A 15,320-nucleotide genomic window follows, 5' to 3' on the forward strand; every position below is an offset into this window, starting at 1 on the left:
CCACTGACTCCTCTCTGGCCCCATCCCATACACTTCTGTCTATGGAGTAAAGAAAGAACCATGTAAAGTTGACAAAGAATCATTATTTACAAAGGCAACGGAGATTCATAATACTATACCAATAATTGCACATGTACAACAATACGGAGATGTTTTATAAACTGGCTTTGTATGCAAAGCCTTTCAAAGAGTTGGGGATTTTGGTGGGGGGGGCATTAGATACTGTCTTTTATGAGGAAACTAAAGGCCCTACTTTTATCAGGAATATGCTCTGTGAGGTAGAGTGGAAGAAAGTAAAATTATAAAACAGCATTAGGCCCCAGCTGGTGTAGCTCAGTGGATTGAGTGTGGGCTGTGAACCAAAGGGTCGCAGGTTCGATTCCCAGTCAGGGCACATGCCTGGGTTGCAGGCCAGGTTCCCAGTGGGGACCATGTGAGAGGCAACCACGCATTGATGTTTCTCTCCATCTCTTTCTCCTTCCCTTCCCCTCTCTCTAAAAATAAATAAATAAAATATTAAAAAAACCCACAGCATTAGGTTTATTGGATTTCAAGCTCCTCATCTTACATATGCAGAAATTGAGGTTCCCATACAAGTGCTTAGAATATATTTAATATTATTTAAAAAGAATTTATGCTGTGCAATACTATTCACCAATAAAAATGAACAATGAATGATACACGTAACACTAAAGGCGAGTCACACAGACATAACGCTACCTGAAAAAAAGGCAGAAACAAAAGAGAACATATTATCTGAAGATTCAGTTTATAGGAGCTTTGGAACAGACAAAACTGATCAAAGGTAAAAACCGCTGGAACAGTGTTTGTGTCTGGGGTCAGGGAGGGGTATTGGAGAGGTACTGAGTCAGAAGGGACCTGTGGACTTGCCGGGGAGATGAAAATTCTAATTGTGATAGATATTGTCAAAATGATACAGTTAAGAGTAATATTTTCCAATGTATGTGAATTTTATCTAAAAAAAATACTGTGAAAAAAACCTGGAATCTTTCAGTGATGGTGAGGAGAGATGGGGGGCCAGTAAGACAAAATGAGGATGGGGTACCACACACTCTTGTGTTCATTCTGAATATGGTGGAGACTTTGTTTAAGAAAAAGTTTTGAGGTGCCCCGCGGGACTCCAAGTTGTCTCTGGTCATGTGGGAAAAAAAAAAGTTTTGAAAGATGAACATGAAGGGCAAGGGTAAGTTCAGTTCATGTTTGGAAATATAAGTACTTCTGGTACTATTCCAGGTCTCCTTTCGATCCTTTATTTTCCTAAGTTATCTTAACATTTTCTTCTAAGTTCTAGGTCCTCTTCCAGTCTTGAACCTGTTTTCCCAACGTCCGAAGAAAAGGAGAAAACCTGAGAGCCTGAGGCAGTGAGCCTGAGGAGCCCACCCAAGGCTCTGCGCAGGGGCCTGCGTGTCTCCGTGGTCAGCAGGCAGGAGCCAGCCAAACTGCCAGGGAACTGCTTCTCCATTGCCGCAGTGTTCGCCCTTGAGAAACAGCCCTCCCTTGTTTTGTACGTCTGAGACGGCCAGATATCATTCAAGAGGAGAAGTGCTTCCCTCTTTACGTAACAAAACAAAACTCAAAACCATATGTAATGAAATTGTCCACCAAACACATCTTTTTGTTACAATAAGCTAAAAGAAATGAATCATTATATTCTTCACCTATTCATTTCATTCTCAAATCTTAGCTAATGCTTTAATTCTTACATTAGAATTTGCATAACATAAAATATCAAAGGAAATATTATCAGCAATCTTTCTTTACAGATTCTGTTAAATGTCCAGGGACTTGTTAGCACACCAACCTGCCTCAATCTAAGTAGCAAAGTTACACAAAAGGGGGCAGTTGGAGTAGTTATCAGTGAGTTTATTTTTCATTTATTTTATATGCACTACAAAAGTATTTTTAACATGATAATAAAATTGAATGCCCCAGGCCCTAGCAGGAACTTAAAAGAACAAACAAACAAATTAAATAAGTTAAGTTAAGGGTGCTTTTCCTGGTTAGGATAAAAGCTATGCTACACAGAACAATCTGGAAGTGTTTGTGTGAATCACCTCACAAAGACGACTGAGGAGATCCATAAAATACCCTCTGTAATTGCATCCAGTATGACTGCAAAGTACTTTGATAGCACTTGACCCTTTGTTATTAAAATCTTTATCCATTAGCAGTTCCTGCTTATTGTATAACACCAATAGGTCTTGTAAGACATGCATTTACAGGAACCACAACAGCATTACTAAAGATCACGCTTTGGGACTGTAATAATTCTATTGCGAACAAAGTTGAGCTAAAGTTGTGGTTTCATAAAACCACAGGTCTGGGAGCATCACAATTGATCAAAGAACTCAAAAGGCGAAGTTGCACATGCTGCCCCAAATATTGCTATAGAAATTTGCCAAGGAAACAGCTTTCACGTACTGAAAGGTGCTTTTCTAAAATTCATGTCCATGGACTTATTCGAGTTCTAAAGAACGCTAAGGTTATTTGTAAAATTACCTCTGATTGGGAATATTTGTTTATGAGGCAAAGGAAGCTCTCTTTCTTCCTGGTTGGAACCTGAGGAAAATTCCTGAACACTTTTTCTTCTGTTTACGAAATAAACCAACAAAAGAAAACTTTAGAGACCTAGGGTTTTCCTTAATTTGAAGCCAAGTCTAGAGTTCATCAAACTGTGAAACTACCACACTAAACACACATTTGAAAGATACACATACATGCACACATGCATATTATAAAACAAATACACATAAAACCATCCAAACTTAGATATTAATTTCAAGTTTTATGAGACAAATATATGTTTTCCCTAAGGCAAAGAAAAATGTAAGCCTTAAAATTACATTATGCTTTTTGGTGTAATTAAGTAATACTAAACGTTGGCTTTTCCCTCTAGAACTCCATTGTTGATAACTGAAACCTCTAAGAAAGATATCAAGTAAGTTTGACTGAGGAAATAAAGTACAGATTAATTCATAACTTAAAATCATTAAAAATTAGTACAGAGCTTTTGAGGAATTTCTAGACACTCAGGTTACAACAAAAATAGTCATTATGATTTTAAAAGTAATAAGTCTTTCCTTAAGACTGACATTCTGTTTACTTACAGACGGTCCATTTATCCCCCGGGGGTCTTCCATTGAAGACTTCTTCTGAATTATAGATGGGCTATTAGCTACACACTTCTTCAAAGGGCTCCAACACCCCTGCACCTGTGGGGGAGAGAGCACCAAGGAGTCGTATTAATTGTGTGGCATGAAATTAAGAGTTGATCTTTTTCCATCTGCAGCTTTCCCCTTACTAGCATGTATACACAAGTCAAGAGTGCTTACCTTCACTGAACGAATCTTTAAAATAAATATTATGGGCTCACTGTTTATCACAATTTACATGAGCCAAATGTGGCCAAATGATAGCTCAGTGTGTCTGCTGTCAGCAGCTGCAGCCCAAAGAAAAAAACAGAACAGTCAGGCCAGCTAGAGAGCTTTCCACACACATTATTTTTGAGCCAACAGTGTAAGAGCTTTCTTTTTTTTTTCTCTTTTTTCTTTTTTGTTTTGAATTCAGTTTTTCCACACTATCTATCAACGTCAGTTGTACCACAATGCAAAGAGGAAATGCTAACAAAGAAATATGACTGTAGTCTGAGCAAGGATAAAAGAGAAAAACCTCCAGTCGAGTGTTTTACCCTCAGGGCAAGGATATTATTATGCTATTTCTTAGCAAGTTTACATTAGGTCACAGTTTCACGGCTGATCAAGTCTGAACCTTCAGAGACTCTGCATCTTCAAGAAGAATGGGGTTTGGGGACACTTCAAGACATGGACAATAAATATAGTGTTTTGAAATATATTCTGCACTTAGCTATCTTCCAAAACCAGAATATAACCATCTAGCTGCCCATTCTCAGTTCCTTTCAAAATTAATTTTCATGCTCAAGTTTCAGTGAGGAATCCAAAAGAGACTTTCAGGTTTACTAACTTAGGCTTGGCAACTAAGAAGTTATTCTACGTGCCTCGCATCAACTCCAATGAAGTACATGTAATTTCCTTAAAGAGACACGATCTTCATATCACCCCACATAGAATTATAGAATAGAGAACACGTGGTAGTTTGCCTTTAGTATCACTTTTTGTAAAAGTATTTGAGCAGGTTAGCAGGGTGGAAAAACCCCTGTAGTCAAAGGCAAGCTGTCTGAACTCAGGGTCAGACTCTGCCACCAACTAACTGAGTGGCCAGAGGCAAATACTTTGGACTCTCTGAACCTCAGTTTTACATCTGCAAAATAGAATATTTCTACTGGATTATATCCTACAGGTGTGAATTTTAGAGTTGCAGTGTAATGAATGTGTGTATTGAAATACATAATTTTCGGGTAAAACATTTCAGGGTTGGATCATCTGGGATGTAACTTTGAAATGCTAAACCAGTTCTCATTTATGATTATTTTGCTCACAATTATCAATGTTGGAAAACATATATGCCTTATCCTCTAGTCAGCACAAAGGCAATGCTTTTTGGACAATGTGAGACTCATAAATAATTAGATACCTAAAATTTGGAGAACCTTAGGGAATTTTAACAAGATATTATTTTATAATTTCAGGTTAGGAGAAATAAAAAGCATAGGAATATATTTATGTCTGCTAAACTGAGAAAAAAACAATACACACTCTATTTTGAATTATGCACAATTTCAAAACTGAATCTTAACATGTACTAGCGTTGCTTTGAGAGGATTCCTTGTATAATTTGGGCAGAGATATTACAGGAACTAGACTTTTTTTCATTGCCTAAGTGAGTCTCTGGAGGCACGTTAACTTTTCCAGGCGATAAGGTAGCATTTTAAAATAATGATAATAATCCTGCCTTACATTGGTAAAATGCTTCACAGCTTACAAAGTGTTTTCACATAAATCGCCCACAGTGCACCTATATGCGGTGAGACAAAGTCCAGTCTCATTCCTCACAGAAGGGAGCAGGCCCGAGACAAAGCCCCCTCTGATTTCCCCTAAATTCCCATCCTCTCCATACCTGTCCTGAGAACATGTTTCAATCAAAATCTGTATATTTGATATTCCAGGATTATTTCCCATGTGTTTCTTTTCCATATTTCCACATTGAACTTACTGAACAGTTTAAGGTATTAAGAATGGTCAAGTTACATGAGCATGAAAGGTATTTCATTTGTAATTTTATTTCTTCTGAAGATGAAACTATTCTGTACTAAATACTGTGTTTGTTATTGTTTCCTGGGCTAAAAAGAAAAGACTGAGATTATTGAGAAGTCGAATGAGTCAGCGTTCATCTACTTCAGGTACATGTCTCCACTAAGAAAGACGCCCGCTCAAAAATCAAAAACTCACAGAGAGCCATGGACTTTATTTACAAATCCTCCACTGCTTGCTAAATCAGCATAGTTGTTTCCAGATTTTTACATGTCACTCCAAACCATGAAATCTATGCCATGACTGAGTCTACTGATATTTAGGAGCCTGGCTCTGGTAAACCCTTAATTCCCTCGCTGGACTTGATCTCTCATGGTTTATAAATAAGCCTGCCCCCATTATAGCACTTATCTAATGGAATGTAATTATTTCTCTACCTGTCTCCCCTACTAGACTGTAGCTCCATGAGGGCTAGGACCATGCCTTGCCTTCTTGTTCCAGTCACATATGGCGCTCATTAAATATTTTGAATGAATGAATGAATGTTATTGATACATGGCAATTTTTGAAGACATGTAAATGCTGAGGTAGAATTAGGTGGACAGTTAAATGATGATGCTATCATTCAATCAACTTAAAAAATATGCTTCAAATTTGGGGTCCCAAAAATTTGTTTCAAGTACCCTAAGAAATAGGCTTAAGCAAAAATTGACTTTTTTATTCATATCTATAGATCTACCTACCTATTACACACAGGAAATAGTTATTCATAAAACTATATAGACCTATACATAAATGCATATAGAGTCCTTAGAATTATATTTCGTGGGACTTTAAGCCAAGGATAGTTCCTAGGAAGCAGTAAAAGAATGTCCAAGGAGGCTAACCAAGGTATTAGATAGGAAAGGGAGGTGCACACTGATGGAAGGATCAGTGAGATGAAATCTGTGTGGGAGCTCTGGCTGATGTGGCTCAGTGGATTGAGCACTGGCCTGCCAACGGAAAGGTCACTGGTTCGATTCCTGGTCAGGGAATATGCCTGTGGTGCAGGCTAGGTCCCTGGTTGGGGGTATGCAAGAGGCAACCAGTTGATGTTTCTCTCCTCTCTTTCTCCTTCTTTTCCCCTCTCTCTAAAAAGAAATGAATAAAAACCTATTTACAAAAAGAAATTTGTTTGGGGAGATCTGTGGGGCAGTAGAGGCAGATGCCTTGGTAGCAGAAGCATCTCTACAAGACAGGGCACTAGGAGTCTGGTGGTGGCTACACATTCACACGTCCATTCCCAACACTCACCCTTGTCAAACACAGGCTGGGGTCAATCACCCACATGCACATTTTCTCCAAAAAGCCAAGTCCTTTGTTTGCCCACTCTTAACTTTATTATGGTACACTCTTGGAATTATACACAATGGAAGGCTACCCTTTTACTAGCCACTGAAGTGTAAGATTCTCTAATAAAGAAACGAGGACTAAGAGATGTCCTATGGCTCCACTGGCCAAGTTCAACATTCTGGAGCCAGTTATTGACTCGAAGGAAGAAAAGATCAACTGAACAGAATGGCAAGAAAAAGCAGCATAGCTGGGCATATGTTGAAATACAGCCCAACTCTCCATATTCACTATCTGCGTGAAAATACCTGAAGACACTTGCCAAGGGTACACAGTGGTAAGCAGCCCCTTCCAAGGCCACTGCCACCCACAGGTAACAGGATGGGGTCACTCACAGCCTGAGGTGGTGGAACCCCTGACTTGCCCTAACAGCCCCAGGACAGATGCTATAGTTTAGGCATCTGGTGCTGAGCAGAACCAGGCAGGCGGCAGGACAGGCAGTGGGAAGCCTCCTGGGCGAGGAGGTACTGGCTGGTTTGAGTTGGTCTGTTCAATACCTGAAGGCACTGTACATTCTTGGGTCCCAATCCCTGGACTTGATGAAACACCACTGAAAAGCTAACTTTGTTAGGTGAAGTTACCCCAAAAAACAGGAAAAATGGGAGCCTTAGAAATTTCCTTTATATTGGCCAGTCTTAGAGGAGTCAGGTAGAAAGGGGCTGCATGGATGGAGCTGGAGAGCATTATGCTAAGCGAAATAAGCCTGGCGGTGAAAGACAAATACCATATGATCTCACCTATAAGTGGAACCTAATCCACAAAACAAACAACCTAGCAAAATAAAATGAGTATATACACACTAGCAAATAGAGAATGGCAAATAAGTATTAGATTTATATATTAATAAGACAGAAAGCATCAAACTGAGACCATTTCAGAGGAAATTGGGCCCCTGGTGATGACATTATAATTATACCTATAGAATTTAGTGATGCATATGTGGGGGTGATATTTTATACCCTTTTGTAACCAATAAGGCTATTAATCTTTAAAATACATAATCATTTTAAATACAGAAACAGTAATGCATGGGAAACAAAACATCTATTCTGTGCTCCCTTGTTATTAAGAAAAAGTACTCAGGAGCTGTGAACCTAAAGTTTTCTAGGTTCATTAAAGTCCATAATCAACCCTGGCTGGCATGGCTCAGTGGATTGAGTCCCAGCCTGTGACCCAAGGGGTTTCTGGTTCGATTCCCAGTTAGGACACATGCCTGGGTTGCAGGCAAAGTCCCCAGTAGGGGGTGTGCAAGAGTCAACCACATGGTGATGTTTCTCTTCCTCTCTTTCTTCCCCCCTTCCCCTCTCTCTAAAAATAAATAAACTCTTTTAAAAAATCCATAATCACTCCTCATAGACATTTCCTCTTCTTTTCCTCCCATCGCTAAAGCCAGGCAGCTGATAAACAAAAGCGGTATCACTTCACTTCACAAGGAAAGATTACCTTGCTTTTCCTTTAGTTCTTGCTCATCACGAACATTCTGGCTACTGTCAGAACTAGAGATTGGGAGAAGTTAGAGTAAGTGTGTAAGCTACAGAGGCAGGAGGTGAACAGAGAAAGAAAGGGTCTAGACCGGCAAGCTCTTGGGACAGACTTTCTAGGTTGAAGAAAAATAAGATGGGGGTGGAAGTAGGGACTACTATAACCGGAAAGAAAATAATATTTTAAAAAATTGTGTACATCACATATATTTTAATTTTTCGTGCTGATTTTGAAAAATGGGTTACATTTTCAATGACACATAAATCATCTCTAATGAACCAGAGACCCATCAGACACTGTTAATAACTTGTGGCTCCTTGGATGAAAGAGTATTTTCATTACAACACACCATAACTTTAATCTTTGCCTTCTCACCAAGTGTTGAGTTTTCTAACATTCCTGGGAAGCAGAAGGAAACTAGTGGTGGAACATTGCTTTATGAAAAGAAAAGGGCTATTCTTAAGTATGTCCCCAGAAGACTACAACTACAGATTGAATAAACATATCAAATCAAGGGGTCTTTAAGAAAATTTACAAACAGAAGTCTGCAGTGAAATGAACCATTGGATAAATCACCTTCAGAGGCCTACTCAACTAGTCCATGGCTCCAGAAGCCACAAGATGCTTGTCTCACTGTCATCTTTGCTTTGCTTTCCTTGCCCAGTGAAAAAAAATGGGTTATATGAAGGAAAACAGAGTGGGCATACTCAGGTGAGTCGGACTCAGAAACCAGATCCTCGCTGCCCTTTCAAATGGTCAAGGAACACATCCCAACCCCTGAAGTCATTAATGAAAAACAAGTTTAGCTTTTCACTGGTGAAAGAAGTCTTCTACAGCTGGAGATGTGGCTTCTATAGAAATAAATGTCTACACCACTTTGCTTTTCTAGCATTGCCACTGATATACTGGTACTGCTATTTTAAAATTTTAAGCATGAAGCTTGTCTATTCCTTATAAAACTTCCAGAATTCTGCTTCTACCATATGTGACTTCCTTCTAACCAGATAAAGAACAGAAGACAAGGGGCAATCAAAGGAGCTGGTAATAACTAGGCAATGGTGACGTGTATTTATTTAGTAACTATAGTTGAATTCAGACTATGTTTTCAAGAGCATTAAGCCTATGTAGTATTTTAATGTACCACTTACTATATAAATAATATTTTTAAAAAACTTAAATATGCCATAATCCCATCAATTCAACTTGTTTGTATACATGCATAATTTTACATAGCTATAATCATTGTGACTCTTAATGCTTGTGTCTTTCTGGTTTCTTTTAACATTGTGCCATAAGCATTTTATAGTCTGTACACTTATCATTTTTAACACTCATGTAATATTCCATCGGGAGACATTCTTATGGAGTAGGGCATGTAGGGTTTTGTCACTCTTTCAATATACCACAGTATACTTCATCTTCATTCATCAAATTTTTTCCTTTCTTTTTCATTATTTCTTAAAGATAAGTTCCAAAGACTATATATAATTAAAGGATTAAAATGTATGATGGTTGAACATAGTAATATTAAAGTGAGGTCAAATTCTCTTATTCAGGTTTCCCTTACATATAACGCTGGCCCTAGTAGAAGGATGAAACTCCGAACTCATATTTTAAAAATACTCAAGTGAAGTTGTTACAAAGGAACCTGTAATCTTGACAGCATTCATGAACCTCCCTGTGTCAGAGGTTACCAAATTTTTGTATTCCTGGTGAACTTCTCAGCACTAAAACCCATGGCTGAATATTTGAAAGCCTAAACTAGATTATTAGTGGGGCAATCACACACACTTGCTCTTTCTTCCACTCATCATTAATCTTTAAATGAAATCTGCTCTCATGGACTCAAGAATAGTCAAGATGCATTCTAGTGAACACGGGATCGTGCATGCACGTGATGAATCAGAGGAACAGTGGTGTGCTATTGTTTGAGAACCACAGGACTGTGTAATGCAGAAATGCAGACACCTAAGGGAAAAATAATCTGAGGCATAAGCATACATAATAAATTTATTTTAACTTTCACCAGGTTGGTATATTAATTCTGCTGCATCTACTGAATTCAGGGCATTGCTAGTCCTCCACAGATGTTCATATACAACGTGTCACAGAAACCCTTTCTCAGCCTAGTGAGACTACAGTTTCAGTTTTAAAATAACTTGCGCTCTAGAACAACTGGTAACAAAGTGTTCCATTCAATGGTTATGTTTGCTGTTACGCAAATTTAGTAACTATAACTACATGACAGATTTTCTAACTTTATTCAAAAGAAAAAGAGGGGATATAGAGTATCTACTTCTTTACTTTTACATAGAAAGATCAACCAGCAACTACTTCTTAAGGTGTTAAAAACACACCACAAACACCCATCCATATGGATGAAGCAGGGCAATGGCTGCCCAAAGCCAGGCTGGGGGGTGCGGTGGGGGTGGGGTTAGACTGCAGAGGGGCACAAGAGAACTTTTTGGGGTGTTAGAAGCACTCTATATCTTGATGGTAGTGGATTCATGGGTCTACGTAATTGTCAAAATTCCGTGAACTATACATTTAATTTTTTTTCAAATGTGCCACAACTTCATATTTCCTCAGTCATCAACTCCTTTCTTTCAGTATAGTCAAGAAAGCAACAAACTGTTTTATTGGTGGCTGCCTTCTTCAGTGAGAATAACAGTCCTTGCCCATCCACCCCCAAAATCAAACACTATGTTCATCCACCAACACCCCTGGTGACATTCAGTCCTGCTTAAGTAGATGATATGGGTTCAACAACCAATAATGTTCACTTTTTTTGGTATAAGTGAAGAAGAGGCTTAAAAACATACCCTTGGTTTAAGAGATAAGGATTAGACAATAGGTAATGTTCTTTAATATTAAGGTTCAATTGGCATGTTGACAATTGATATGATCCTAATGGCTTTATGTTGAAGGACTTCAATCAGAATGGTGAATGGTGGTTTAGTTTTCAGCAATACCCTGGTCAAGTTCAGAAAGTCCCTAGTCTGTGCCTAGCTCACAGTAAGTTTAGCTGTCAAGAATTTTAAAAATCAGTCTCACTTATAAAAATAAGGTGAAAACATATTTCTCAGATTCTTATGCCATTTCTTTTTCTTTTGCTGTTAATGTTCAAAGGCAATTTTAACCATGGATGTGGACACAAGACTTCAATGTCTAGCTCAATGGTAACATAGCCATTGGACAGGGGATCTAAGCTCCTCACTAGACCTGAGAATTAGTGTGTAGTTCACGTGCCAGTTTAGAAAACCTGGAGAATAAGTGCTTCCCTGCTCTGCTCCAACACCGCTCACTCCCTCACCCTTGACAATCACAACCAACGTTGAGCAAAGCAATTTCATTTCCTGGATGCTGACTCTTACTTTTACTTGCTTCTTGACCAGAGTAAGGATTACTTGATGAAAGGAGACTGTAAGTCTGTAGGTTCCAAGGCCAAAACACAGAAAGTACAGTCATGGAGAAAGCATTAAGCTGTCAGAAAAGAGGCACTGAGTCAGGGTTTCTTTGAATTTCACTCTTTCCTTAAAATCAAAGGTCAGCTTGCACTAGTGCAAAACTAGAAAAGTTGAAGAGATCTACCTCCTTTCAGTTCAATGAGAAAACTGTTAGTGGGTGACCCAATGTGACAGGAACATACGAGGCACAGGATGCTGCGATGGGGCCACAGCAGGAAGTTAGAGAATCTCAATCTCCAAAGCAGGAATCACCCGAAACATCTTTGCCAGACAGCCAGCCTGCTCTTGCATGAACACCTCTGGGGATAGCCATACGCCAGCTCGGCAAGCCACTTGGTCCACGGCTGGAAGGTTTAACCTTTAGGAGGCTGAAATAGACCCATCTTCTGCAGGTTCATTGTTTTCTTCTGCACCAACACGAACATATTTCCATGTCCTCCTGTACAAAACTGTCCTTGAAACGTTTAATATTACGATGGTGTCCCCTAAGGACTCTCCTTTGTGGACCCAAACATCTTTTGAAACACCTGGTCCTTAACTTTCTGATGCCCTCCACAGGACAGGACTATTGGTCGTCAGCCTCTGGAACCAAACGCCACTGGCAGTTACTGAGCTTAGGGACGCTCAAACTCTTCTGCCAATGACCTGTTTTCAAGTCATAATCCCTCTGTTCTATGTTTGTGGAATGGATTTATCTCTGTGAAATTCTCATTTTGCTAATTTCTGCCTGTCAGTCAGGCACACTCAGATTTTCTTTGACTGGTTCTGTAAACCAATGACTGAGTTATCCAGCTTTCTGTAATACATCCACCTAAAACCCATTAGTTAACTTTCCTCTTTCAAGTCACTGCCATGAATGATAAATAGGAGAAAGTTAAAAGTAGAGCTAGTCTTGATGACTCAAAGGGTAGAGAAAAAGACTACTGCAGACCCAGTGTGAGAGTAGGGACTGGACTTGGTAACTCTGGGACTTAGCAACTCTATAATCCTGGTAAAATTAACTAACTTCTCTGAGCCTATTTCTTCACCTATACAATGACATTAATACCATCTAATAGAATAGAGATGATTGAAAATATGTCCTTCATATAGTACATGTTCAATAAATGTACATCAGGCAAATGATGAGAATTTTGTAAAGAATGAAAGGTTACAAAACTATAATGCAGTATGCTTCATTGTCTCTAGTTGTTACATCCAAAATTACCATGGAAGTTAATTGCTCAAGGACACTTTTAGAAGCTGTATTTCAGGTTACTATGGTAACAATTAGTAAAACAATATTTTTACTATGGTGCTCCCTCTTTTAATTACCTCTTGACTTTTTTAGGCTAAATAGTCCCTCTAATAGATTTTTTATTGTTCCTACTTTGTAATTTATCTTAATTAGCACTTTCTCTGCCTTCTCTCCAAGGCCTCCACATGTTCCAAATTGCAAAACTTAGATCTTGCTCTCTTCCAAGTAGGGCACAAGTCTGATTTGGTCTCTTTTGGTCTGACAGGCAAGCCCTTTTCCTTCTGGCTTTTGCTACCATCTCTGTACATCTGCCTACATCCCAGGTCTCTCCTGCTCACCTGCAACCATGGCAGCCTACTTCCAGAGGCCCCTGGTACCAAGTACATGGAGCCTGGAGGATGCATCTTCCAGCCAGACCCCTGCATAGCCTCCAGGCCCATCCAGTCCTCTCCTCCAGCAAGCCTTGCACACCTGTGTTTTTTCCCCATCAGAGCACTACTAGTCAGTTAGGTCACAATTGCCCACCAGATTGCTCCTTCAAGCCAGAAACCATCGGTATCCATATAACAAGATGCTGGGTGCATGGCCTGTTTCCCAGTGTTGGCTGAGTGAACAGCTCAGAGCTAGAGACACAGGGCAGTTAGGGCATCAGGGTCTCTGGACAGGCTGGAAGAATGCCTTCCTTACATGGACATTCTGCTCTTATGCTCTTCCTGCACTTCTCATAGCTGGGATCCTCTGTGCTGAGCAGACACTTGATAGTGATTCTTTTAAATATCAATTCACATTTCTTGAAAGGGCTGAGTCCTTCCCCCACTTGAATTTTTTCAAGAAAACTTGAGCTTTATGAGAGAACTTACCTAGCTAGCATTAGTCAGTCTGGTTACCAGAACGAAAACGGTGAGTGGGTCTTAACAAAAAGACAACAATAAAAATTGTTTCTACCGCATGCAGTATTCCCAATTCTCCCAAATTCACCCAAGGTAAAGCAAAGGTCCTGTTTGTTTATTTTTTTTATTGTTTCCCTGGTTATTCATAGAAATAACAATGCCTCGCCCCTCCAAACCATCTGCTACTTCTTTTAACTGACCTCTTTGATTTGGACCAACGGTCCCACTTTAACCAAAGTAAGAAACTCCGGGGCTAGAAAGTGCTGAAGATAAATAGCTGCTTGCCCCTGCTGCTCCCCAAACGGTTCCCAGTACTGGAGGTCCGCACGCGAGCACACATCTAAGACAGCAATCACAACAACAAATAAGGTCAGGATGACCTCCCCCTCATTCCCCCGACGTCCCAATCAGTCGCCACCTCCCCGAAGGAAAACAAACCGGCCCGACACATCCCTCCACGTGCAGCGCCCTAAGGCTGCCAGGCCAGGGGACGCCCCCCGTGTGGCACCGCAGCTGGCCCGGACACGGTCCCATTATTGCGCACACCCACAGCGCCCATCCAGGTGGCTTCGCGTACCTGGCGGAGGTGCCCACCAGAGGAGGCGGCCTCGGAGGCGCAGGCGGACTGGGGTGCGAGAGGGCGCGATCGCTCCGAAGTTGGGGCGGCGGCAGCAGCGCCCCCTCCACTGCCGCCGGCTCCGATCGCCGCCCTCCTGCCCCGGGTGGGGCTGCGGCGTCAGCAGCCCAGGCTCTGGGCCCTGCCTCGGAGCCAAAGGGTCAGATTTAGTTTCACAACAAAGTCTCCTCGTCACCGCAACCCAACTGAAGGCCAAAGCCGCCGGCTGCCGGGGCAGGGCGAGAGCACAGCAGGGACGGAGGTGGCAAGAGAGCTCGCCAGGGGAACGTGGCCGGCGACAGGGGCCGGGCAATAGGACTTACGGGTGTCCCAACTCTGGCGGCGCGGGGCTGAGGAACCGGTTCTTCCAAAAACAAGTGGAAAATGGGCAACGGCCAGGGCAGTGCTAAGAGGGGGTCTGCCTCGGTGTTTAGGGCAAAAACTGCCCTTGCTTCCAGAAATTCGAGCCAGCTGTGGCTTTTCTCTTTTCTTCTTAAATAAGTCTGTGTCTCCGGGTTGAGGGGCGCCCTTCCAGTGTCTCTGAGAGCACAGCGACACCAGGGCGGGCACTGCCGCCCAGAGCCCTCTTTCTAGGACCCCCCTTCCCGGGCCCCCAGCCTCTCCCCGGGCCCCTCGGCGCGGAGCTGAGCTCGGCTGGCTGCCCAGGCCTCGCAGGGTGACTGGGACTCCTGGGCCCTTGCAGTGTTTAAACTGAAGGGGCTCGTGGTGGGTTTGCTCAGTCAGCTAGGACGAGCTAGGTGTGTATGAGATAGACCTGAAGGAAAGGGTGGGTGGAGTGACAGGGTGATTTTTTTTTTCACTTGGGGTGGAGAATATAAAGGAATAAACAACCATTCTGAAATTTACTAAAACAACTGGGATTCAGATCTATTTATGAGTGTTCTAAAAAAAGCTATGTAATCTAACTTCTTGTATTTAGGGAAACTGAGGCAGAGAGCAATAAGTGAATTGCCCCAAATCATGTGCGGAAGCCTGGACTAAATGTCTTCTATACTTTCCACTACTTTCCCCATTTCTTTGCATCGGGGA

At 41.2% G+C, this 15,320-nt stretch overlaps 1 protein-coding gene across 4 annotated transcripts in view; it reads right to left on the reverse strand.

Annotated features, from left to right (window-relative positions):
- The window catches only part of EYA1 (EYA transcriptional coactivator and phosphatase 1), a 296,080-nt gene extending 281,725 nt beyond the window's left edge, over window positions 1–14,355 (reverse strand). For all 4 annotated transcript variants that reach the window (XM_045861482.1, XM_045861480.1, XM_045861481.1 and 1 more), the window contains exons 1-2: window positions 14,232–14,355; window positions 3,129–3,233 (exon numbers count right to left, since the gene is read on the reverse strand). In XM_045861482.1, coding sequence (XP_045717438.1) covers window positions 3,129–3,161 — 33 coding nt within the window. In that variant the 5' untranslated portion in view covers window positions 3,162–3,233; window positions 14,232–14,355. The remainder of the gene's footprint in view (window positions 1–3,128; window positions 3,234–14,231) is intronic.
- Window positions 14,356–15,320: the final 965 nt, after the last annotated feature.

This window comes from Phyllostomus hastatus, unplaced genomic scaffold (assembly GCF_019186645.2).
Source record: "Phyllostomus hastatus isolate PE091 unplaced genomic scaffold, TTU_PhHast_1.1 phas_scaffold_21, whole genome shotgun sequence".
NCBI classification, from domain to species: Eukaryota; Metazoa; Chordata; class Mammalia; order Chiroptera; family Phyllostomidae; genus Phyllostomus; species Phyllostomus hastatus.